This window comes from Amia ocellicauda, chromosome 9 (assembly GCF_036373705.1).
Source record: "Amia ocellicauda isolate fAmiCal2 chromosome 9, fAmiCal2.hap1, whole genome shotgun sequence".
Lineage (NCBI taxonomy): Eukaryota > Metazoa > Chordata > Actinopteri > Amiiformes > Amiidae > Amia > Amia ocellicauda.
In genome coordinates, this window is record NC_089858.1 from 20,362,432 (window position 1) to 20,389,848 (window position 27,417).

A 27,417-nucleotide genomic window follows, 5' to 3' on the forward strand; every position below is an offset into this window, starting at 1 on the left:
AACACAGTATTAGTATGGTGTTCCTAATAATCCTTTAGGTGAGTGTATATATATATATATATATATATACAGTGAGGGAAAAAAGTATTTGATCCCCTGCTGATTTTGTACGTTTGCCCACTGACAAAGAAATGATCAGTCTATCATTTTAATGGTAGGTGTATTTTAACAGTGAGAGACAGAATAACAACAAAATAATCCAGAAAAACGCATTTCAAAAAAGTTATACATTGATTTGCATGTTAATGTGGGAAATAAGTATTTGACCCCTTCGACTTAGTACTTGGTGGCAAAACCCTTGTTGGCAATCACAGAGGTCAGACGTTTCTTGTAGTTGGCCACCAGGTTTGCACACATCTCAGGAGGGATTTTGTCCCACTCCTCTTTGCAGATCCTCTCCAAGTCATTAAGGTTTCGAGGCTGACGTTTGGCAACTCGAACCTTCAGCTCCCTCCACAGATTTTCTATGGGATTAAGGTCTGGAGACTGGCTAGGCCACTCCAGGACCTTAATGTGCTTCTTCTTGAGCCACTCCTTTGTTGCCTTGGCTGTGTGTTTTGGGTCATTGTCATGCTGGAATACCCATCCACGACCCATTTTCAATGCCCTGGCTGAGGGAAGGAGGTTCTCACCCAAGATTTGACGGTACATGGCCCCGTCCATCGTCCCTTTGATGCGGTGCAGTTGTCCTGTCCCCTTAGCAGAAAAACACCCCCAAAGCATAATGTTTCCACCTCCATGTTGGACGGTGGGGATGGTGTTCTCGGGGTCATTCCTCCTCCTCCAAACACGGCGAGTTGAGTTGATGCCAAAGAGCTCGATTTTGGTCTAATCTAACCACAACACTTTCACCCAGTTCTCCTCTGAATCATTCAGATGTTCATTGGCAAACTTCAGACGGGCCTGTACATGTGCTTTCTTGAGCAGGGGGACCTTGTGGGCGCTGCAGGATTTCAGTCCTTCACGGCGTAGTGTGTTGCCAATTGTTTTCTTGGTGACTATGGTCCCAGCTGCCTTGAGATCATTAACAAGATCCTCCCATGTAGTTCTGGGCTGATTCCTCACCGTTCTCATGATCATTGAAACTCCATGAGGTGAGATCTTGCATGGAGCCCCAGACCGAGGGAGACTGACAGTTATTTTGCGTTTCTTCCATTTGGGAATAATCGCACCAACTGTTGTCACCTTCTCACCAAGCTGCTTGGCGATGGTCTTGTAGCCCATTCCAGCCTTGTGTAGGTCTACAATCTTGTCCCTGACATCCTTGGACAGCTCTTTGGTCTTGGTCATGGTGGAGAGTTTGGAATCTGATTGATTGATTGCTTCTGTGGACAGGTGTCTTTTATACAGGTAACAAGCTGAGATTAGGAGCACTCCCTTTAAGAGAGTGCTCCTAATCTCAGCTCGTTACTTGTATAAAAGACACCTGGGAGCCAGAAATCTTACTGATTAATAGGGGATCAAATCATTAACATGCAAATCAATTTATAACTTTTTTGAAATGTGTTTTTCTGGATTTTTTTGTTGTTATTCTGTCTCTCACTGTTAAAATACACGTACCATTAAAATTATAGACTGATAATTTCTTTGTCAGTGGGCAAACGTACAAAATCAGCAGGGGATCAAATACTTTTTTCCCTCACACACATGATGATACAATTTATGGAATCCATATGCTTGTTAAGGAATTATAAAGTTTTCACAGTTTCATACAGTCTCTGCATTTCTTATTGAATTAATTATAGTTGTAGAGTCCACATGACTTAAGCACCACAGGGCTTTAGCAGCCACATATGTTTCAGTTCTGGCAACGGATTTCTTGGTACACTGCTTTGATCCTGAGAGAGATTTTCTATGTTTGGAATCAGTGCTTTTCAACTCATTTGAGGTGATGTCAGAGGAAACACTTGCCATTCATTTCCCAGACAGTTCAATTAGTGTGTAGAACATTTCAGCAGTGTTGGTGCATGCCTGCCAAGACCCACAGCTGTTTTCTTTCTTTATCTTTCTTTTTTTTATGTGTGTAGCACTATAATTGTGTTGAAGACAATGGATTCATTTTTTATTAGACTTAAAAACTTCCTTTGATCTGAAGCCAGAAACTCATGTCTTGTTCAGTCCTCGGATGCTGGCATGTTTTCTTTGCTCTAGGCCCTCAAAAGTGACTTTACTGTATCCATTCCCATCATAACACTCATGGCCTTGCCTACTCCTCAAATGACCAAGTCATAACCTGTTATGCATCATCTGCATTTATGCCCTGCTAGATACTAATGCATTTGTATTGCAAAGTGGAGGAAAGATAACCATAAGTGATTTCCGAAATGTTTTGTTATTATTTTCCATAACATAGAATATCTATCTATCTATCCTTCTATATCTGTCTGTCTGTCTATATCTATAGAATACCTACTATCTTAGAAAAACCCTTTCTGTTCAAGTGCAGGGATTTAGCTCTTTAATATTCCCTTTCTGTAATGTTGCAGAAAATGAAAGCAGTTTATCTTTTTTCCAACACCCATTATTTTTCATTTTAGCTCATGGGGGAGATAATAAGGCATGTTAAATTTCTGTCAGCTGATAAAATACTACCTGGCTGCTGACACCTCTAGCAGATATTGTTTTATATAGCTAACCAGTAATGGCACAGGACTCTGAAATGTCCTTTTCTTGCAAACCAGCCTGCATGTGCAGATAAATTAAGAAATCCTCTGTATTATATATCCTTGGCTTTTTGTCCTTATACCAGTTGATTAATCTGTAAATAATGAGGCCGCTGAAGGTAGGAGATTGGGAGGCCTCTGCAAGAAAAACTAAATAAGACCTGCAGAATTGTCATGCTATTATATAAAGTACATGCTAAATTGTCTAGATTATAATTATTTTTTCTTGCTGTTTTTTTAAGTTATTTAATGTTATTGTAACTTTTTGAAGGAAAATGCCTGACTTTACCTTTGTTTATGATCCAAAAAAACTCTAATTTTGTTGAATTTTGTTATTTCACTTGATGACATACATGTTGTTTTATACCTTTTTGCTTTTTACTAAATCTAAGATTTTTAAGGATTTGTTAATGACAATTACAAAGAAAAAAAATCTAATCCTGATCAAAACAATCACCATCCACACAGTGATGCTTATAAATCACAGATTTCACATGCATAAACATCAGGCTTGAAAGGAAACTAAATTAATAAGCAACTACAAATGGAACTGTAAATATTTTACGACAGTAAATTAGCTTGTAAACAGTTGGTCCTCTTTGTCACACATTAATCAACTTCCTCCTGGGTGTTCAAGAACATCAAGCTGTTTTCTTGCTTCAGTTCATCAAAACCAATAAAGCACATTTTCCCCTAAATGTATATGCTTAAAACCTTGTTACATGAAACGCGATGGAACTGCCTTAAACCTATACACTTCAAAAATATATAGGAAAATAATGTAATGACTTTATGGCTTGGTTTACCATTTCTTTTAATAAAGGACAGTGTATGGCAATGTAGCAATTGTAAAGTTTTCTCTCCAAACATTTTCTGAATGCAGTCAGCTGCAACCAAACAAATTGGCAAAACAATGTGCTTCATGGTTCTTTGTAGGTATTTATATTACTGAATGAACCTCCTAATTGCAGATTATATGAGTGCAGCAGGGCACTCATGCAGAAAATAAAGAATTTTCTTCTTTGGAATTGCTATTTGAATGTTTTAAAAGCATTATTAATTGTAGCTTTTTTTTGCACAAAAAATAAAAAATAAATAGCCAAGAAGGCAATACCTCAGCGATCAAAGGAGAATGAACCATAAGACTCTTATTTAAAAGGAAAAATTAAAGCAAAAAAAGGTTGGGTAATTTTTCAGTATTATTCAAGCACAAAATAGCATTTATAGCCCCATTAATATTGTGTGTTGACTGTGCTAAGTGCATTTTTACTTTTTTCCCCACCATAATTAAAATGCATTTTATAAGAATAGAAGAACATTAGACAGTCCAGTACCAAAAAAAGCTATTTGATCAGCAACTGCTCATTTGCTTTGATGCAAGCATGATGACTGAGGAAATTGATTATTAGTACTTGTGCTCAAGTATTCTTCCTCCTAAGACTAAAACTAAAATAAAAGAGAGTATAACATGTATTTAAAGCATGAATGTAATTATATGCAAACTACCTAAATTACTTTCTATCAGATAATTACTGGCACTGCAAATGTTATCATCATACTTTTATGTTTTAATTGTGTGTTTTACAAATCGAGAATATCGGGATTTGAATGGAATTCATAATCAGATCTAATATTTTAAAACACACATCTATAAAGAAAACCACATAAAAACCACAGAAGTAGATATAGGAACTGCTAACTCTAACTAGTATGTATTTTATGATAATGATAATGGCTAATAAACAAACAAATAAATAAATAAATAAATGTACGGCACTCCAAATAACACATCACAGCAAATCATGTGAAAAGGCACTTGATGTCAGCTATGAGTTTCTGCAGGACTGCACACAAACATAGATATATCCAGGTAGAGTGATGTGTGAACAGATGTTGTTCATTGCTTTGGCACTACAGGTAAAGAGACTAGCGTGAGTTACAACTTCATTGAAAACATTTGCTAGAGCAGCTAGGATCAGATACTGCACAGTGCCTAGGGAACACATTCTCCACAGACAAACAACTAATTTTTTTAATATTAAATTTCACCCACACAATTTATGTTAAGTTGTCCATGTTCTTTCAATGCTAATTTACTCTTTGTTTTGAGATGGCAATATCTGCAGTATTAGTTGGACAGCGATAAATCTGATCTTCACCATTGTTTTGTCAAGCAATTAAAGTGATTCCAAGAAGTTTCAAACATTATGGTGTGGGGTGGGATGAAATTAATTGGCAGAATGTGCAACACAAGGACAGTACAATAGCAGGTTGTTATCTTTCAAATGAGAAAGGTTTTCAATACCAGCATGTGGCATTAATTAACATAATAAGAAGCTGTTTCCTCCTATATTTATAATTATATAATTTTCTGTACATTAGCCTATATTCTTCAGACTGGATCTATGCTACTGCACAGTGGACAATTTTACTATTTAATTAAGAGTAGCAGTAACTACCTTCTGCCTAGCTGTGGGGACAATATTAATTCTACAGGTGGAATAGGTGTGAGGTTGCAAAAACAGCTGTTACATGGTTACCAAGCAGGATTGACAGATTTATCTGGTATTATTTCATACATCTATTTAGCTATTTAAGTAACTTTATTTTTAGACTGTTTGAGAAGAGTGCCTAAAAACATTACAATATGTATTTTACATCCAAATGTTTGTGTGGTTCCAAAACCAAAAGAAATTGGAGAGGAGCATCATGAAAACATTTGTTTTTTTTAAATCAACAACAGTAAAACTACAAATTGGTATAAAGGAAGAATGATTTTGAAACATAAGACAAAATACAAATCAAGCCTTTATTGAAAACGGGAAGACTTGAGATGTCTAGCACAGACAGAAAATTGAATTAAATAATATTGTTTTCTTCCCTGAAACAAATCACTTTTGAATTGTGATTCTGTCAGCATGAGTTAAAATAATAGGTTGTCAACACTCATTCCCTGCAAATCTCTTGTGTGGTAGATGTGGCCCATGCTAGTGTGTTTGAAGACGGTCAGGGGACCAAAAAGCATTGGAATATGTAATGTATTATGCAAAACTGAATCATCTCTTGTCGTAGTGAGAGTTTTCCACAATACATCACATTTATACAAGACCTCGTTTGATATTTACAACCCTGGTGTTAATCAGCTCTAATTAACACCTAAGGGAGAAGAGTGGACAAGACTGTTATATTAGTGTTGTTAGAGTATATATTTGTTACATTGCATACAGGCATATAGACCTTTTTATATTATGTGTATTGCTGTACTATACTGAATTTTGTTCTTCTTAGCTATACTTTTTCATTTATTTTTGGAACAGTTGACACTAGTGTCATACTCAGGCCCTGATGGGTTGATGACAGTGTAACTGTCTGATGCTACTGAATGTTTGAAGAAAAGAATGTCACACACACATGCTGTCATACAGAGAAAACGCAGCCAGTCCATTTTGAACCTAGCCGAGTGTTACAACATAATCTGATTCCATTCATTCTCATTGCTGGATAATTCTCCTTCAATAACATACACTGTTTGCCTTCTCATAAGGTCTTTGTTGATGGATAGATAGGGTTTGCAGGATGCAGAGTCCTTTATTGATTTGTCATTGATCAATGTTGAATTATGAGACCCTTCAGGTAAAAGCTTCAAACTCCAGATAATGGAGTGGCTACAAAAGTGTCTAAGTGCTGCAATATACAGCGATGCAATCACAGAATACAAGAATCAATAACCTGGTTTTGGGGTCCTGAGAAGATTTGATTTTTAGTATTAATTAGAAGGATTGTGGGATTCTGCTCTGTATATTTTGGGAGTGCTAACTAGATTGTATTATTTCAAATGATGTGAAAGAAATGTTATTGTGGATTTAATAGATGAGGGTAAAACAGCATGGTATTAGTAAACACAGTAAACACAGTAAAGAACACGCAAAGCAGAATGTAACAAGTTTCTACCAAGGTTTTCACAACCTATGTTACCATTTAGTAATAAATATATATTTTTAGATTACATTCTCCTGCTTCATTTCAACAACCTGCCAGTCTTGTTTTGGATATATTTATCAATGTCAGCACTCTTCTACTTCTAAGTTGATCTATGTGGATAGAAAATAGACCATCCACACAGATGACATCAAAGTTTAACCAGAAGTATGTACTGCCTTTTGAATTCAACAACATGTTCCTCTCCGGTACTGAAAGCTCAAATACAGGGGAAAGAGTGCGCTCATGTGTGTCAGGGCATCATGCATTAGTCAAGTCCTGGCCAATCACTGGACTTGAACCCATTGGCAATCCTCAGCTGGTATGGTGTATTGTCTCGGTAGGGCCATGTGCCTGGACCTGCTCATGCCAGCAATGGACTGCAGTCCATCAGACCAGCACTGATGATTGCACGGTCTATAGGTTTGTTGCTGTTATGTATCAGACATAGGCTAGTGCTGAAAAGTATCACCCCCATTCATATTTTGCTGTTGTAATATCTACTTCTAGTGTAGTTCTAATCACCCATATTCAGCCTATCTATCCATCGCTTTACTGTATAATGCTATATACCATCTCAAGCTTCATTTCTAAACTTTATTAAATTATCAATACTTAATTAAAGTTCTGGCTGTATTATTGAATGTGATCCTTGTCATATGAGTTATAGCTTTTAATGGAAATTATATCAGGGCTGACTGTATTTAATGTCATAAAATAATAATGACATTAAAGAAAATGAAAATGTTGATTTATTATTATTATTATTATTATTATTATTATTATTATTATTGCACTTATGTGCACTTTGTATTGCACTTATGTTGTAAGTCGCCATGGATAAGGGCGTCTGCCAAGAAAAATAAATAAATAAATAAATAAATACAATTTATTTATTTATTTATTTTTCTTGGCAGACGCCCTTATATATTGTATACATAGGGGTACTCTGCACTTCCAGAGAGTATAGTTAATCCAGAAAATAAACAAAATCTATTATAATTTGTTTATATAATCCTCTCATTCCTTTGATGTATACGCCATTATATAGGCTTTGGATATTTACCTGGATAAATATTGAAAAATGTATCAAAACAAATCAAAACAATTTATATTTATAATTGTGGAGCATCATATCCTGCATCAGTTAATTAAAAAAGGTGGGTTGGAAACAAAATTACTGATATGCTACTTTTTCTTGATTGTGATTTACATTCTATACAGTTTATTTTGATAAATTCTACCATCTACAGAAGCTCACTGCAGTTTTACATTGAGGGTATTTACACGATTTATGTGAACAGGAAATGTACAACTCTTATAGTTTTTGTTCAAGGTGCATTGAAATGCAAACTACCCTTGTTTATTTCCTCCCACAACATGTTCTTAATAGATTTTGGGGGATTTCATGGTTGTAGTATAGAAAGTATAAATTGGATTACTAAAAGTATCTGAAAACCTTACAAATGTTTGTCACGGATGATGACATGACTCAGTTTCTAATTTAATCATATTAATATTTGTACTTTGTTTATTTATTGACTTATTTACATGTGATTTTGTAATATTTTAATTTCATTGATTTATTGTATTGCTTTATGGGTTTGATTACTTATTGGTTTCACCTGTGTGTTAATTATTTTGCTTTTGCTGAGCACTCCCTTCACAGACATTCGCACATAGACTAACCCACATACCTCCACTCACTGCAGCCACCTTTGTCCCTGACTCAGAGGACCGAAGAATTGGTGACAGATTGAAATGTTGTCAGAGTGTTATTGTTGGTTCGTGAGACTCGCAGAAAGGGCAGCAGTTGAGGTGAGAGGCAGGGAGGAGAGGCGGAAAGACAAGAAGGACACGCAACCCGTCTCCCATCTGGTTCCAGTGGATGGGTGGGCACACTGGCTCTTGTGCCCCTGACTGCTGACTGGAGACGACCAGGGATGGTGAAGAGGAGTTGGGTGCCCTACGCCGCATGCCCCTGCCTCCAAAAAAGAGAAGAGATATTAAAAATACAACCCCAGAACTGTGAAAAGAAAGACATGCTACAAGCTACCTGTTCTGAACTGTAAATGAACACTCTGTGCTTTTTATGCCCTGCCTGAAGTTGAACAGATGGGGATGAGAGATCTATATCACCGCTAACAAACTGGTGTTGCACTTACCTGTTGGTAGTAGTGACTCGCCGGGCTGGCAGCTGGAACTGTGGGAGAGGAGAACAGAGTTAGTTAGTGATATGGGCCCTTATCAAATGTATTTTGTTACCTTATTTTGGTAAGGGATTTTTACTGTCTTAATTGACCCAGATCAATAAAGAAATGCTAGGTATGTTTTAGTATGTTCTGTATTGCCCCACTGTAAACTGTGTCGGAAATGGTGCTTTGTTGTAAATTGTTATACTTTTACCTGGTCCTGTTGTGGTGTCCGGGGATCCTAATCCACGCCCGTGTGGTCATGATTTGGGTGGCACTAGCTGCCCACTATCATTACACTGGGGTGGCGTTTTGTGGTGTACACTTGCTATTTGTAACCCATAGCTTGTGACATGTTTACTCCAAAAATATACATTGTAACCAAAGTAATACATACAGCAACTATGGGAAAACATGAGTGGTTTATTGTATTTATTTTGTAATATTAGTACTATTTTTTTTCTTTTTATGAAAACAATTAAAAAAATATTTTTTCATGATTTTCAGCAGCTTGAGCTATTCAGAATAACATAAAGGACTAACAGTATTTTGGAATATGTACCTGTAAAAGTTAAAAAATCATATACTTAATTCAAAAACACAAATGTGAAACTAAATAAATGTGTTTGATTTGGGGATATATTGATAACACAACAAGCAAGAGACTGCAATATTGTTAACAGAATATTTAACGAATGTGTGCAATGTGCAGGTACCTTGGTAATTGGAAGTCATTTAGCCTTATTGCAGTTTTCATTTTCAATAGTTGTAACCCAGGGAATTATGTGAAAATGAAAACACCAGGAGCTAAAAAGAAAAAAAAACAACACAGTTTGGGTTAAGCAGATACGTACTTTCCTGCTGGCATTTTGGATAGTGTAAAAGAGAAAACAATTTACACAGAGCACATCAAGTTCCACCCCTCTGGCTTTCGGGTTAGCTGCAAATGGTGTCGGCTTTTTCCCCCTTTCTGATTCTGTGTCAAATGCTGAATAAATAAACTCATGACACACTCCTGTATTTGATAATGAATTGCAGCAGCAGTAATTTTTTACAGGATGAACGACTGCTGCACCTTCTTGAGTCATGCTTCAGAACTCAATTGTAGTAAGTCAATAAACATGCTGTATCTTACCATCGGTTATCTTGTGCTGGATTTAATCCATTTTTTGTCTTCAGTGGAGATAATAGCAGTCTGGACGTGCAACCAATTGTCAAATTTGCTTTTCTAAGAGTTGCATGGTTCAGAAGTTCATGCTGGGTTTTGTGGAGTAAGGAAAAAAAAACTGAGAATTGAGCCTGTCATATTAAAATTCGAAAGATTCTAATACACAATCAGTTGATGTTCATCGGATTAACCTGCAAAGGGAAGTTGTGTGAGACAAAGCATCTAAAAAATATAATGAGTTTCAGTCAAATGCAATCAAACATCTCTAGTAAACACTGCTTTAATTTTGTTTGAGATAATCCAGGTCTGGAAGAAAGGAAGACCAGCATGATCCAAACAATGATTCATAGCTCTCAGAGTTACTTCTTTATTATATAAACAAAACACATCATGAGACATTGGAGACCTGAAGATTAATCCCATTTGTATGTAAAAGCCTTCATAACTCATTTATGGCTTCAGCAGAAATTAGAGGCCTTCATACTTTTATACTTTCATAATAGCCTTTTAACATTTTTATTATTTGTTTTAAACACATAAAAAGAAAAAAAAACATGCATGCTACAAACAGGACCTTTGGGATGCAGTAACTGAATGAAGCCTGTGTTTGCCTCTGGCATTTCTATTAATTAGCACAGAAACAGCTATAAATCAATCCCTCACAAATATTACAGTCTGGGTTTTATGAGTATGATAATTTAATTGCAGATATAATCCTCTAAAGAGCACAGTAAACCTTCCTTTAAGAAAACAAACACAATATTTAAAAATAAAAATAAAAAACAGACAAACAAACAAAAAGTTAGAAGACCAAAACTGTATAAATACTTTAGCAATACCTCAGTACTTTAGCAATACTTCAGGCTTCAGTGTACAGTGATTTTCTCCATGGTGTATCTTATTTCTTTATTAATTGATAGGTTTCAGGTATTTGTGGTTAATAATAGTACATCAGGCTATTTCTTCAACTCTGTTTTCTGCAAATATTTAACTTTTGTCCACAACCACCACGACATAAAGAAGTAACTAATTTCCTGAAAAATCACATTAAACCAAATCACTGTTTAAAAACATAATAATAATAATAATAATAATAATAATAATAATAATAATAATAATAATAATAATAATAATAATGTATATCAAGGATATTAAGTATTTTGGTAAGCATACTGTAAACCTGCTTAATACAATAATACTACACTTGTCTTTAAAATTAAGGTTGAAATTATACCAGCTCCTTGTATTAACAATAGCCCTTGCCCCAGCATTGAAATTGCCACTGGAGAACAATTCTGGTAACCTCTCCCTAAGGGTTTAGTATCCTTAGGCACCTCTGATGATTAATTGTACAGTTCAGCAAAACTGCTACATAAGATGTTATTTCGTCAAAACATCACATTAATTTTCCAAGACAGGCTTACAGCAGTTTCAATATATTCTGTAAAGTGGAAAAAAGCAATAGAAAAAAAAAAGATATGTAATGATAAATAACACAAAACCTAAATATAAATTAGCCATCTTGGGTCAAAAACTGGAATTACTTCTCAGGTCACTAATTCTATTTCAGAAACCTATAAGTAACTATTATTTAATTTAACCAATTTATAGAGTGCTGACTTGCCTTTCAATTTATACAGTATAGAATGCTGAGTTCTCAATTAATATACTGGCTGGACAAATAAATCAAAGCATGATAAATGTAGCATTTGTTTTTTTTAGATAACTGTTACTGTTGCAATTCTGGGGGCTTTAACGCAATTACACAAGCTATATAGATGTACAAATGAAATCTGATCAATACCTTTATTGATCGGTATCTTTCTAAATATCCCACTTCCATTAGGGATTCTCAAGCTTTTGAAAACTGTCGGCAAGGATTTTGTGGACTGTGTTCTAAACTGATCTTTAAAAACAGGAAAGCCACTAGCAAGTTTCAGAAGTACCTACATGAGTTGCTGTTTTCTCCCCTTCATAATGTTTCGGTTTAGATTTTAGTTTAAAGGATTTTGTCACTTCACTGCTGGTATGTGCAGTTCAGCCAACCCAGATAACTAGATCCAAAATTAAAAATAAGTGAAAGGCGGTGTCGATGTTCTTCACTTGTGAAAATGGCATTCAGTCTGTGATTATACCCAAGAGAACATAACATTCTCCTGGCTGTTTAGTCAACACCTAGTTTTTGTCCTTAGTGATAAATGAGATGCATTTCTCCTTCATATCTTGCAGAGACCTGTCTTAAAGTTCAGACATCAGGCAGTACATACAAGCTGCAGAAAAGCATTTTAAATTTGCACCACTGAATTTATCTTTATCAAGGCAGTACTAGAAGGTAAATAAGATTCAGTTGCAGGCTGGTAAATCCAACAGTCCCGAGAGGCATCTAATTTGAAAGAGCGGCCACAGAAGGTACACACAAAAAGAAAAAAAACATAGGCAAAGGTAGAGCTCTGTCCTAAAAGTCCTAAATATGGAAATATCTTTATATCTTTGCTCATACAAATAATGAAACGCATTCACTCTAGGTTAGAAAGGACTTAGTAAATAGATAACATATTTTTTCAGCAGTATTATTGCAATCCACTATATAAAGCTAGAACAGATCACCCCCACCCCTGCAGTATCTTGAATTTGATTTGCCTGTAATACATTCATATATTGTTTGTATTCACAACACTTACAGAGAAACAAACAGAAAGCAGAAGCTGAATGTGAATAATATACATATTTGTGACTCCTAATTTGGCACTCACAGTCATAATGTAGTCTTACTTTTTTTACATATGATAAACTTGAAGTGTAACTGAACTGCCAGTGGTTATGTACCTGAAATCAATATATCATGCTATCGTTGCTGAAGTTCTATTGGCCTTCACTCTAAGGTACACTAGGTTTTGAAATGAGAGTGCATAAAGTGTGGAGAATTTTTGTTATGTTTCTGTTAATTGATTGCAAGCTATTCCTGTCTGTTTTTTTCTCTCTCTCTTCAAAGTGATTTATTGGCTGTGGTATACCTGAGTTGAATTCCATCTTGTATTATGTAAATTTAGTGATATTTTATGCCAGGCACAATCCAAACAAAAGGAAGATTCCGGTGAAAGTCTGAACAGGCCCCTGGGGCATGCGTATCTGCTTTTAATGTCCATTTAGATCAGTTTTCTGAATATGATGCTGAAAAACACCATGTACATCCTAAACTTAGCTTTGGTTTTCCCCAGTTACTCACTCATAGCTCATAGGTAAAAAAAAGAAGAAAAAAAGCCCAGACAAATAAAGGTGGAAAACAGCAGGTGTTCCTGATAATGCTCAAAATCAATCAAACAAACAAACAAACAAACAAACAAACAATAAAGATACAAATATTTTGTTACATTGATTTCAAGCCTAAAATGAATCATTAGTTTTTCAGATGTGATACAATAATCCTCTGTTAAATTACCTGATTTAAGTTGCAACCTGAGGCATCCATTTGACATCTACCAATTTTTTTAATTAATTTATTTAATAGTTAATCAAAATATGAAGTTTTCTAAAATGTCGAGGAAATATATATCATATATTTTTTTATAACACTTTTTTTTCATATAGTTCAATTGTGGTATAATTTGTGCCATGTACTTTCAAATTCAAACAATTTCTGCAGTAGGAGGAATCATTAATAGTCATGCCATATTGAAATGACATATTGTGGTTATAGTAGTAAGTGTCTAATGGCTTGTGTGTATATAGGGGGGATTTAGAGACAGTTTTTATGATTATTTTGATTCTGTTGTCATAATATTTTTAAATCAGTTTTGTTACAAGTTTACATTAGTTATCTTGATTTAAATATTTAATGTATTGGTCATTTTACATTAAATATAACATCCAAGTTACACGTGCCAACAATAAATCAAATTAAAATAATCAGGTGTTGTTAGTGAGAACGTTTAATTGATTTACAGTGCAATTCCAATATATGAACATGATGCTATCAATAAAGCTATCAGTCTGCATGATCTCCCTAGGTAGGATTCCAAAACAGCCTCATTCCAGAGCTAACTTTCATTGACAAGGCTATTAATTAACATGGGTTCATCAGTGTCCACCGTCTGGATTGGGATCATTTGTTTTCTTGTCATGCTGCACACTGTACATTGCCAGAATCGTAAAAGCAAGCATTAATATTTCTATCGGCTCTGCATTTGGAGGTCAGTTTTAATGATTATAAATGAGATCCTTGTGATCCTCAAAAATAAGAATGACAAAAAAGTGCTGAATCTGTGACTATGACAGAAAAGTTAAAAGCAGTAATATGTTACCATCAAGTATCATAATGTTCAATTCCTTTTACCTGACAAGTAACATTTCATCAAGCATGTTGAGCAAAACCTCAGGATAAGGTATAATCGTTTCTGTACTGCTCTGTGGGTTTTAGCTAAACCGGTAGCGTAGGTTTTCCCTCAATTTTGACTTGTGTGTTGAAAGGATGCTGCAACGTGCCCATCATACACTATACTGAAAAACATGACTCTTCATTTGTGATTCTAGTGCTATTGATTTGGTTTATGAAATGTAAATCTTGGAATGGATATCAAACTTTTCTGAGGTTAGATTACATAATTCATCTTTATCAATTGTGGTCAAGACATTTTGATAGCATGATACAAAAAAGGTATCGCTACTGTGGCACCGTGGGGGGATGAGCACGAGTGCTGTACTCATAAATAGGCATGGCTTTCAGAAACCGACAAGCAAATGTAAGGAAATCTGGTGCAAATAGTGATTTAATTATGTACATATCAGAGGTCTCCTTGTTGCTTCAGATTTCTTCCTCTGTCTGTCTGTCAGTCTGTCTATCATCTTCCCACTCCAACTCCCCATCCATAAGAAAGCATTCCACTTCCCTCTTTATATAGTCAATTGGCCAATTATTGGGCAGGTAGTCTCCAGCAATGATTCACCCCCAAGGGCTTCTGGGAGATGCCGTTGCATTACACAACCCTCAAAATAGTTGGGTGCAACCACAATATATTCTAGTCTCAAATGAATATAACATATAAACAGGATAAAGTGGGGAGACTGTGATGGAATTTATTTTAATTCAACACAAATTACTGCTTCAAACTCAATGCAGCGAGGACATGGGGTCACAATTCACAATTAAGAGTTAATGTGGGCATCAAAACAGGGCACAGGTGAGGTTCTGGATCACACAACTCATCCATGTTGTAACTAACTTGGCACCTTTGAGCGACCGCTGGATCAGATTCTAGGATTGAATAACGATTAGCACCCAAACATTGTTTTCAGTTCTGTTGATGCAGTGAGTCAGAGTGAGGCATGTTAAAGACTGAGCCTGTTGCACCAAAAAGCAGAAGCTTTGCATGTTAATTAACCTGTGAATTAAAGATAACCAATTTAACACTGAAATAAACAGTCACATAGTTTATATTTTTATTTTTTTTACGCTGCTACATGTGTCTGATTTAAAACAATAAACAAGCTTCATTACTTTCCAAGCCAAATGGGAACCCTTTAATTTTGTAAATTGACATTATAGTTCATTCTAGTGAAAGGAGAGGATTGATGGATATAGAGATTGAATCCTGTAGTGTTTAAGTGTCCGTACAGAGAAATGGGCCAGCTGAAGCTCCACTCTGCTTCTCTGCACCACCTTGTCAATAAAGCAATCATTCTCTGTTTAAAGGAAAGCATGGTTTATCACTGTCTTAGTTCAGCACATGCCTTTCCTGATTACAGAGTTCTATTCTGAACTAATTATGCTGAACTTCGAAGGTGTGTTTCATAATGAAAACAATTCCCCTCTGAAAACAGATGTCAAACATAAACACTTTGAAAATGACTGAAGCCTAGAGACTTTGGAACTGATTGAGCACAAATGAGCTAAACTGAGTGAACGTCCTTTCACCACATTGGTTATCATATTCTGATTACTGTTCGAGCAAATGGGCTACTGACATCACTACTGCCTCATCCAAGAGTGCCTCCCCACGTTCTGTTATGAAACAACTTTAATTTCATCTGTGATCTGGTCTGGAGTGACATACTGTATAAGCATGTTTTGTCTACATTTTTTCCTCATACTGTAAGTGGTACTTAATGATTTGTCACTTAAAACATACAAACACAAAACACCAAAGAAATGTATGCATAATAATAACAATGTAATGTAGAGGTTATTACTATTAAACGCTTCAAATTAAGACAACACTGGCCTCTGACTCTGGTACATTTAAGAATTTAATCTCTGTGGGTAAAAGGAGAACAGGAGGTGATGAAGTTTATTGTTTACTTCCTACATTCCTGCTCAGTATTATCAACCTATCGAATAAATATATATCAAAAAGAGACATGCCAGCTGGGCTTCTGCCCATAGGTCGGCTACTCAAGGCAAATGTGTTTACTGTCAGTACTTTGTGAAATGCTGGCCTGCTTGATTGGTAGTCCACACAACAGAGAATCCAACATTTCTGCTTCTATCCTTAGTTCTGATAACCAGTTAGGGGACTTGACCTTTTTTATATAGGTCTTCAAAACTAAAAAATACAACTAATTATTTTGCATCTGAAAATTTTGCATCATCAAAATTATGTGTACTAGGGTGTGCTTTCTTCATAACCTCCTGCACTTGGATTGAACATGCATGGTAAGCATTATTTTACATGCAAAACAGCAGGCCTTCCCAATTTACAGCCCCTTCCATCCTCAGCCATCTTCTTTGTGTAAGTCATGTGTGACAAGAAGAGTTGTACCCAAACGCCTTTATCTTGCTCTAATAATTTTATGAATCACACAGACAATAATTAGTTGAATCTATGAACTCATAACTGATTTATTTACATTGTGATCCCTTTTGTTTTTACAAGTTTGCACTGTATTGTGAATTTGTGTCGACGGATTCGGTTTCAGAACATTTTAATATTATGTTTGACACTATAGACAATACTGATTTAGGGCCTGATTAAATCAAAACTTTGAAGCACCCACTAATAGAAAACTACAAACCTGTATATCATAGCAGTTACATTCATGTTTAGAAGAAAGTGGCATCTAACTAAAAATGAAGCTGCAACGGAGTACAGTTCTGTAATTTTCTATTAGCGGGTCGGTCAAAGTTCTGATTTAATCCCAGCCTTAGTCACGAATCAAGTCTATAGCATTGGTTGAACTACTGTTTAATTTGTCTGTGATGTTATTTTCACTGTTCTATTTCTAACACTAATTATAACGAAGGAGAAAACATCCGAAACAGGAAATATCTGGTGCTATTCTGCTATTTTTTCCATCTAGGTGGAGCATTTAGCTATACAGAGAAGATGCTGCTGACACTAACAATGAAAAGAAACAAATTAGTTTTTATTGTCTGCCACAGCACTTAAATACCAATCTTTATGGAAATTGATTCCTAAGCCCAAGTACCTTTGTTTCATTATGTGAAGACAAAAGTGTGTTGTTTTGCATTTTGTTTGGCTATTCTTGTTATTTGTACTTTTCTCAGACTACTTGGGTTATAAATTACCTCACGTTGAAGATGCAATTGGCATGGTGAAGTAGCTACTCCCTAGTGTGCTTTAATTAAATACATGTTCTTGTGTCTTTTGTTTCCAGGAAAGGGCACATGGAGTTACCTTGCAGAATTGTATTTCAGAGATTCATTGACTTTGCAGATGTGTGGAATGACTTTGACTCCATTCCTTGATGATCTATAAACTCTGTTCAGCAAAATGCACTAAATCAACATTAAATAGTATTTATTACTTTATGGGGAGAAAAACAAAGAGTACCTTTTAAATGTAGCCTCTTAATTAATTTGGTAATAATGTCACATCCATCAGAAATATAATACAAAGAACATAATTACTTTACTCTTATAATTTAATGCTGAATATTGCCACATTTAACCATATTGATGCCTTTACAAATATTAAATGGAGAAATTATGAAGAGCTCTTGACATAGTTCCAAACTAATAAGACAAAAAGTCAAGCCAATACTAATAATGTCCTACTTATATTTAGTTGCCAATACAAATTATCTCCCATGCTTTCTGAAACACATATACATGTACATTGTTATACAAACCTTAATAGACCAGTCACTCAGGATAAACTATGTAAAATCTATGTTTATATTTAGGATAAAATATAAAGTTAATACATGCAAACAATACTATAACTACAGAGATAACTATTGGGTATTTAAACTGCAGACTAAGATATGAGATTCTGAAATCGAAAACTATTGAATTTTAAGAAACTATTTTACTAACTTGAAGCTTTGTGACAAACACAAAAACAACAATGGCAAATTTGTCTTTACTTTGTGTCAAAGCTCCCTTCCCACAACTTTAAACATGCATTTTAATTATCAAAGTGGGAGTGGGATCATCTTGAGTCATTTCATGCCCATCTGCTAAACTGGTGAACTATTGTTTACTTATGTTAATATTTATTTCTATACATAAGTCAAGTGTATACAAATGGACCCATAGCATTCTGTAGCAATGTAAAACAAAATACAATACTAATACTAATAATAAATACTAATACTAAAAAGTCTTGCCAATAAAAGGTCTACAGCCTGAATAAAAACCTGGTGTTGCTGACAAATCTAATTATTTTCCCTATGGTTTTTGAAGTCAACATAGAAATTATAGTTGCTAACTATGTGAACAGAAACTGGAACTGATTAGTGAAAAAGGCTTGTTACATCATCAAGCTTCCATGTTTCCATGTGACAGAACGCTCAGCTGTAGTGCAGGTGCTGTAATATAAATAAATAAATAAATAAATAATGCAGTCACAGAAATTGGCTATAAAACATCTACACAGTCTCTGTCTGCATTTAATGATTGAATGAAGTCTGTTTAATATGAAATGGCCACATTGGATATCAAGACTATAAACAAACAAAGAAAATAAAAGGCAACATAGAATTGATACAAGGTGCAATGTTCCACAAATAAAATGCAATTTAACCAGGGGCCTCAGCAGAGTTAAAATCCACAGCTTTTTCATTAATAATTGCTGTCTGTTTCTGCTCGGTTGAATGAATTTCTACTTGTTTTTACTATCACAAAAAAGTAGTTTGATTAATATTATTAATATAGCCAGTGGATTCTTGTAATCCTTTGATAGTTATTGTAATATTTTACTGCCCTTGTCATAATGATAGTATTTGGTGATTTCATTGTTTGAAATCTTGATAATGTTCTAGTGAAAGCATATATTTTTGATAAACTGTGCAGCTCGTTAATTAGATAGACCAACTGTGATAAGTTCAAAGAAGTGTTAATTATGCAGATAAAAGAATGATTAAGTGTCCTGCTGAGTGGGGGCGTATCACAATAGCATGGAAGAATATACCATATAAAAAAATGATATAACTTTTCTTTGATGTCAGAAAAAATATATATTGGTATATACCTCAGTGATTACTTATGTGGCTGAATTCTACCTGTAAATACGACCTTAACAATTTTCCTGCTCAGGATACAGAAATTATCATTAGCTGTTGTTGTTGACTGACAGGATTAATGAGGCAATTTAAAGTGATGCACTTACAGATCAGTGGTTACTTGTGAGTGCACAAAAGAATATCATGCGGAAAAACTTCTATCAAGCTGTATTATGTGCACAAAATGTGAGCTTTTCTCTTCATCAGAAGGTTGAAGTGATGAGTAATTTTCTTACTGTACGGAAAAGTTAAAGGCTTTATACGATACTGAACTGCAGCTGCAAGCCACATGACAGAGGCACATGAATATGATGCACCTCCTCTCTCATGAAACTTGCAATATAGAGCTTACATTTTAATATGTATTTAAACAAGCTGCTGTCATCCCACTGCTCAAGAAACCAACCCTTGATGCCACCTCTCCTCAGAACTACCGCCCTGTCTCCCTACTCCCCTTCCTCTCCAAGACTCTTGAGCGGGCGGTCCACCGTCAGCTCTCTGACTTTCCGTCCCAACACTCACTCCTTGATCCTCTGCAATCCGGCTTCCTCACAGCTCACTCCATTGAGACGGCTCTCCTGGCTGTCACTGACTCCCTCAGCTGTGCTCGGGCGGCCTCCCTCTCCTCAGTCCTCATCCTCCTTGACCTCTCTGCAGCATTTGACACCGTTGATCACTCCATCCTCCTCTCCTGCCTCGCTGACCTTGGAATCTCTGGGACTGCTCTCGCCTGGATCTCCTCCTACCTCAGCGACCAGTCCTACCAAGTGACATGGCGAGGCTCCTCATCCACCCCCCAACCTCTCCTCACAGGCGTTCCCCAAGGCTCCATCCTGGGCCCGCTCCTATTCTCTCTCTACACTTGCTCCCTGGCCCCCCTCATCGCTTCCCATGGTTTCTCCTACCACTTCTACGCTGATGATGCCCAGATATTCCTGTCTTTTCCCTCTTCTGAACCTCTCATCCCCTCTCGCATCTCTTCCTGCTTGTCTGCTATTTCCACCTGGATGCACTCACACCACCTCAAGCTCAACCTCTCCAAATCGGATCTCCTCTTTTTCCCCCACTCTTCCTCACCTTCTGCTGACCTCCCCATCTCGATCCCCTTGGAATCCACCACACTCTCTCCCTCTTGTTCCGCTAAAAATCTAGGAGTGACCTTCGATCCTGCACTCTCCTACACTCAGCACATCACCACGCTGACACGCACCTGCAGATTCTTCCTGAGCAACATATATATATACACTCACCTAAAGGATTATTAGGAACACCATACTAATACTGTGTTTGACCCCCTTTCGCCTTCAGAACTGCCTTAATTCTACGTGGCATTGATTCAACAAGGTGCTGAAAGCATTCTTTAGAAATGTTGGCCCATATTGATAGGATAGCATCTTGCAGTTGATGGAAATTTGTGGGATGCACATCCAGGGCACGAAGCTCCCGTTCCACCACATCCCAAAGATGCTCTATTGGGTTGAGATCTGGTGACTGTGGGGGCCAGTTTAGTACAGTGAACTCATTGTCATGTTCAAGAAACCAATTTGAAATGATTCGACCTTTGTGACATGGTGCATTATCCTGCTGGAAGTAGCCATCAGAGGATGGGTACATGGTGGCCATAAAGGGATGGACATGGTCAGAAACAATGCTCAGGTAGGCCGTGGCATTTAAACGATGCCCAATTGGCACTAAGGGGCCTAAAGTGTGCCAAGAAAACATCCCCCACACCATTACACCACCACCACCAGCCTGCACAGTGGTAACAAGGCATGATAGATCCATGTTCTCATTCTGTTTACGCCAAATTCTGACTCTACCATCTGAATGTCTCAACAGAAATCGAGACTCATCAGACCAGGCAACATTTTTCCAGTCTTCAACTGTCCAATTTTGGTGAGCTTGTGCAAATTGTAGCCTCTTTTTCCTATTTGTAGTGGAGATGAGTGGTACCCGGTGGGGTCTTCTGCTGTTGTAGCCCATCCGCCTCAAGGTTGTACGTGTTGTGGCTTCACAAATGCTTTGCTGCATACCTCGGTTGTAACGAGTGGTTATTTCAGTCAAAGTTGCTCTTCTATCGGCTTGAATCAGTCGGCCCATTCTCCTCTGACCTCTAGCATCAACAAGGCATTTTCGCCCACAGGACTGCCGCATACTGGATGTTTTTCCCTTTTCACACCATTCTTTGTAAACCCTAGAAATGGTTGTGCGTGAAAATCCCAGTAACTGAGCAGATTGTGAAATACTCAGACCGGCCCGTCTGGCACCAACAACCAAGCCATGCTCAAAATTGCTTAAATCACCTTTCTTTCCCATTCAGACATTCAGTTTGGAGTTCAGGAGATTGTCTTGACCAGGACCACACCCCTAAATGCATTGAAGCAACTGTCATGTGATTGGTTGATTAGATAATTGCATTAATGAGAAATTGAACAGGTGTTCCTAATAATCCTTTAGGTGAGTGTATATATATATATATATATATATATATATATATATATATATATATATGAAACGTTGGAAGAATGCGTGAGAAGAAAAAAACAAAAACAATGTGATTGATTGTGAAAATCCATTGGGCTATTTTCCAGGAACATTTCTTTAATAGGGTGTCAAGAAAAAACAGACATTTAGTATTTCATACAGCCTCTGGGAGGACACTTCCAAACATGGCACAAAATTAACATTTTACACAATCTGATTTTCTTTCGTCAGGTAATGGAAAAGCCATAATATTATAACTGAATTCACTGATACAATTAAATATATCGTATTCGAGAACAAACATTGGATCATGTGTGATGTCAAAAGATGAGCAACCAAAAGGTAACCAAAGCTTTTCTCCATTTTGAATGACATTCAGTTGGTTCAATACTTCAAAAAAATGAAACAAGAGGTTGTGCTGCCTAACAAGCAGTTGGCACATAAGGGCCATTAGCCGTCTCTATTTTTAGCTTTCAATTTCCTTTGCAGAAAGGCTGTGTATTAAGGAACGGATCTGTTTACTTCGTATACACTTCTTTTCACATGTTTTTCTGAAATTATTTTTTCCACTGCATTGCATTCCTATCTGTAGAGAACGTGTATTTACCCTTTTTTCTGCTGTGCAAGGACTTATTTTAAAATAGGAAATGTTTTTCTTCTTCCACAGATATACTTCTTAGACTTAGGCCCGTTAGCTTGTCAGCTCATTTTGCACCAGAGCTGCATGATTAAGGTTATGACCCCATAACTGAGATGATAAAACTTATTCTGGAATCACCAGGTCAGAATGAAGAAAAACCTTAATGATTAAAGGTGTGAGGCTGTCCAGATGTCTCCATTATAATGTCCTGATGCCTTCCAACTGATGAACAATTACAAACATTTATAATTGTATAGACAAAAGCTAATTTGAAATATTTTAGCCTTTGTGTTAAAATGGTGACCCTTTAATATTATATTGACCTATTTTACTATGCTCAAAGTCCTTTATATTATTCTCACCCCTTAACCTTAACCCTAAGTCTGATCACACCCCATGCATAAAAACCTATAATTTAAATGATATGTTTAATTCAGTGAAATAAAAATCTACTTTTACACAATACTAATATTTCAGTGTAATATAATTTTTCCGAATTATAAAGAAATAATAATAAATGCTGGCTTCAAAACTAAAATAAAGTTATACTAATGGCGATTATTACAATTTGGGATTAAAATTAAAAAGTCATATTTATGCTGAAAGTGTCTAATTCTAAGTTGTCTAAGTTGAATTTGATCTTTTATGTTATTTAGTTGTGTCCATGCTTTAGAAACGCCATTAAACATTAGAGCAGTCCAGAACAAGTACTGGTCATTTGACCCTTACAGACCTTTCCGTCACAACACATAATCTGATGTCTACTGTACAGAAGGTGACTGCTGGAAGCCACAGGGCTTGACTGTGGACTGTTTTTTAGGTTTCCTCTGCGTTTCACTGGCTTGAGCTAGGGAGGCGAAATCAACAGGGGGGTATTTGTTTTTCCACCTCCATGAGAAAGCCCTGCTGTGGAGGCAATCAGTGAGGTCAGGCTGAGATTGCTTGTTTAAAGTAGTGAAACACTCATCACTGTTTACTATCAGGGAAAAGGTTGATCTTACACTCCATAAATGACTTAATTAAAAATAAAATTACATACATATAGATAGATATAGATATTGATATAAATAAAGTTCTACTTCTACTACTACTACTTATTATTATTATTATTATTATTATTATTATTATTATTGTGGATATCCTCCATATACAAAAATAAATAAATAAATATCAGCAAAAAGATTAATGTTTCTTGACGAGATATTATCAGTGTTTTGTGTATTTTTAAGAGAGGGAGTTACATAACTTCAGAGGTTAGTTCACCAGCACCATTCCCTTGAAATAAAACACTGTACGTGCATACGTCACACGTTCTCGACGTAATCACGCAGGCTCGAAGTATCCTTCCGTTTCTCCTACAGTAAGGTCGCTGTGACCGGAGAGAATATTTGAAGCCGCAAAGATGTTGTCCCTCGCTGCTCGCTCCGGGGCTTTCTCCCCGTACTTGCAGGCAACTTCGTTTGCTGTAGCAGGACCACTCAAACCCCTGGCCCCGGGAGTTGTCGTCAAAACCGAAAAGGTTTTGCAAGACCTGAAGAAACCGTTCCTGTGTCGGGAGTCGTTAAGAGGCCAGAGCGCCAAGACTGGGCCCGCCGTCTCTGTCGGCATCAATGGTGAGTTATGAATTCACTCGAGTACCGTGGTTTGAAACTTAGGCCTAGGTGAAAGTCAATGACACAATGTTTTTTCCGCTCTACTTTGTATAGGTACGTTTTTATGTTTAAAATGATGTAGTTAAACTACCGTACAGTATTGTCGGCGGAAACGCGGGCATTAAAATTAAGTATTGTGGTAGAAATGATAATTAAATCAGGCCTTAAGCCTAGGCCTCGGTAATGTGAATACATGTTACAGTCATAGTAGTATCCGGCGACATTTAACAAATGAATGAACTAAACATATATTTTGCTTTGTTTTTCTTTCCCCAAAGCTTCTTACATTAATTTGTGTTTGCCAATCCTTTTGAATTTGTTTCGGAGTAATTTGAATTACATAATTTGGTTGTTAAATATATTTTGCACACGTATATAATCTTTGTAATGCGCACACTGCATTCATATAACTTTATGGAAACCTTAGTGTTAATGGAAGGTCAAACTTGCTAATGTTGACATGACCTCACCTTCCAAAGGAGTATTTCACAATGGTTATGAAATCAGAAATACGATTGCATGGTTTTATTTCCGTGTCTATTTTATGTGATGAGTTGAGATATTAGCTGAAAGCATGACACAAGTGATCTGCGCAGTACTCTTACTGTTTGGATAATTACAAAAAGCTCTACAAATATTGTTCATTTAAAATGCGAGTAATCTTAGTCTAGACTGACCATTGCATGTTTACATGAATAATGTTAGATCTGGCTGTGTGGCCGTATCCATATAGCCTGGCTTGCAAGGACACTCAATATTAGAAGTCAATCTCTTTGCTATTAATGCCTTTTAATGTAAAACACCCTGTTGTCTTACAATATAACCCACACCTATTTTCCTGTATCATAATATATTGTGTATGCCCAAGCATGTTGTTTTCAAAAACCCAGAGGTTCTGTATTCGACTAGTATTGAAGCAGTCTTTTATAACATGTATTAAAACACTGTATTGTTGGAAATATTTTGCTTTAAAAAATTTTTTAAGACAAATATGATCTTACATTGAAGTAGTTAAAATTATTTGAGTTGTCAAGCCATAATTAAAAAAGCACTTTTTCTGGTGGAGCAGACTTTTACAAAACTTTGTACACACTAATGTTGTGAGTGGCTTTTATGTTAATGCTGGAATATTTTAGTTTCTTAATAAGAAACACTGTTTTTTGTTTATTTTCAGCTGCTGCCAGCGTTCGTTTTGCTCATACCGACATCAAAATCCCAGATTTCTCTGATTATAGAAGGCCTGAGGTGCAGGATCCAAATAAGTCCTCACAAGAGAGCAGTGAAGCAAGGCGGACCTTCTCCTACCTGTTCACCGGGGCCACGGCTGTGGTGACCGCGTACGGGGCCAAGACCGTGGTCACCCAGTTCATCTCCTCCATGAGCGCCTCAGCCGATGTCTTGGCTCTGTCGAAAATCGAAGTCAAACTGTCCGAGATCCCAGAGGGTAAGAACATGACCTTCAAATGGAGAGGAAAGCCGCTCTTCGTCCGCCACAGGACCGCAAAGGAGATTGATACTGAAGCTGCCGTGAACTTGGCCGAGCTGCGCGACCCCCAGCATGACTTAGACCGTGTTCAGAAACCCAAGTGGGTGATTGTGATTGGTGTCTGCACTCACCTTGGCTGTGTGCCCATTGCTAATGCCGGTGAATTTGGTGGCTACTACTGCCCCTGCCACGGGTCTCACTATGATGCTTCGGGGAGAATAAGAAAGGGTCCTGCACCTGCCAACCTGGAGGTGCCGTTTTATGAATTCCCTGACGAGGATACGGTTATTGTAGGTTAGGTCATGGACTCTTGAATTTCCTTTCCTCTCCGATCTGTGTATACAAAGGGTTTATTTGAACAGTGTTGCTTTTACCATCTGTTTATCTCCAGTACAGCAATACTTAAAACCTTAAACTCTTTGTAAGTAATAAATGTAAATTTTACCTCATTTAGAGCAACTTGTGTCAAGTTATTTATACATGATAAGACTTGGAAAACTTGTATAAAATACAAAGTAAAAATTACTATTCACATTTGGTCTCTGCTCTGGTGTATATTAACAAATTTAGTTTAACATTTAAAATTGGGTTGTAAAGCAGTACACTTCTACAGATTAAACTTAAAATGTAAGAAATTGCTGTCCACAGAGAATAGATTTTTCAATTGGTTTGGAGTGTGTGGTGTTCAGCTGACTTTTAATGGGTGTTAATAAGAATTAAATGTATACTGCAAGATGTCAACAGAACTGGGTAGCATTGATACTGGATCAATTTATTTTTATTTAACCATAGGATTTTACTAGTAACATTATTGCAAACCTATTTTTACCTGTCTGAAATTGGTGGAAGTAAAATATTTCTCAAGAAGGCGTTCATTATTCTCGAGTGAAAAAGGGAGTCCCATTATACATTACTTGTAGCACATACAGAATTAATTCATAAATTACTGCAGATTGTAATGTTGAAATAAACATGCAGTTTAATTTGTGTAAATTACGACATTCACCAGTATCTCCTGTTATATCAGTCTAATCAAAACGTGCAAATCTCTAAAATGTTTTATTTTGATTTAATCGCAAATAAAAAATCTATTACAATATTTGTCTAGATTATACTTTATAACTGCATGGGATGCTCAGTCATATCAAGTCAAGTTTTGCACTGATTGGAGTTCACAGTATATGAAAATCATCTTTGAAGTTACCTTCTAGTTCTATGTGTAATGAGCTTTGCAAAAGGCTTGAAATATTGGGCTTTTTTATACAATAGGGAAATAAAATTTAATTTTTAAATTTGATTGCTACAAATTGATTAACTGCACTGTGTCAATGCCCAAGTGCTCAGACATTTTTATACATCAGAAATTACCTTTTGTTTAACTTTTTTTTTTTTTTTTACTTATTACAGAAGGAAAAAGGTAATCTCTCATACAAATGTTTGTTTGAACATCCTTAGACCATGATGGCAGGTTTGAGTTCTACTGATTTATGACCTAAAACCAGTTAATCGGAACATAAATTAATTGACATTTCATTAATGAAATGTCAGAACAACCTGCTGTTTCTGTGACTTGCTTTATGGAGAGTGGAGGTGATTAAGATCCTAATAGCTGGCTAACCAGGCTGATATTGTAATGCATCATTGACTAATAAACAGCTAATAATAGAATACTTGATTTTTCCCACTTCTGCTACA

The 27,417-nt window shown here is 36.3% G+C and overlaps 1 protein-coding gene across 1 annotated transcript; it reads left to right on the forward strand.

Annotated features, from left to right (window-relative positions):
• The first annotated feature begins 23,912 nt into the window (after window positions 1-23,912).
• Window positions 23,913-26,171, forward strand: uqcrfs1 (ubiquinol-cytochrome c reductase, Rieske iron-sulfur polypeptide 1). Its single transcript, XM_066713691.1, has 2 exons — window positions 23,913-24,197; window positions 25,411-26,171. Exons 1-2 carry the CDS (start codon window positions 23,987-23,989, stop codon window positions 26,019-26,021), a joined length of 822 nt encoding a protein of 273 aa, XP_066569788.1. The 5' UTR covers window positions 23,913-23,986; the 3' UTR covers window positions 26,022-26,171.
• Window positions 26,172-27,417: the final 1,246 nt, after the last annotated feature.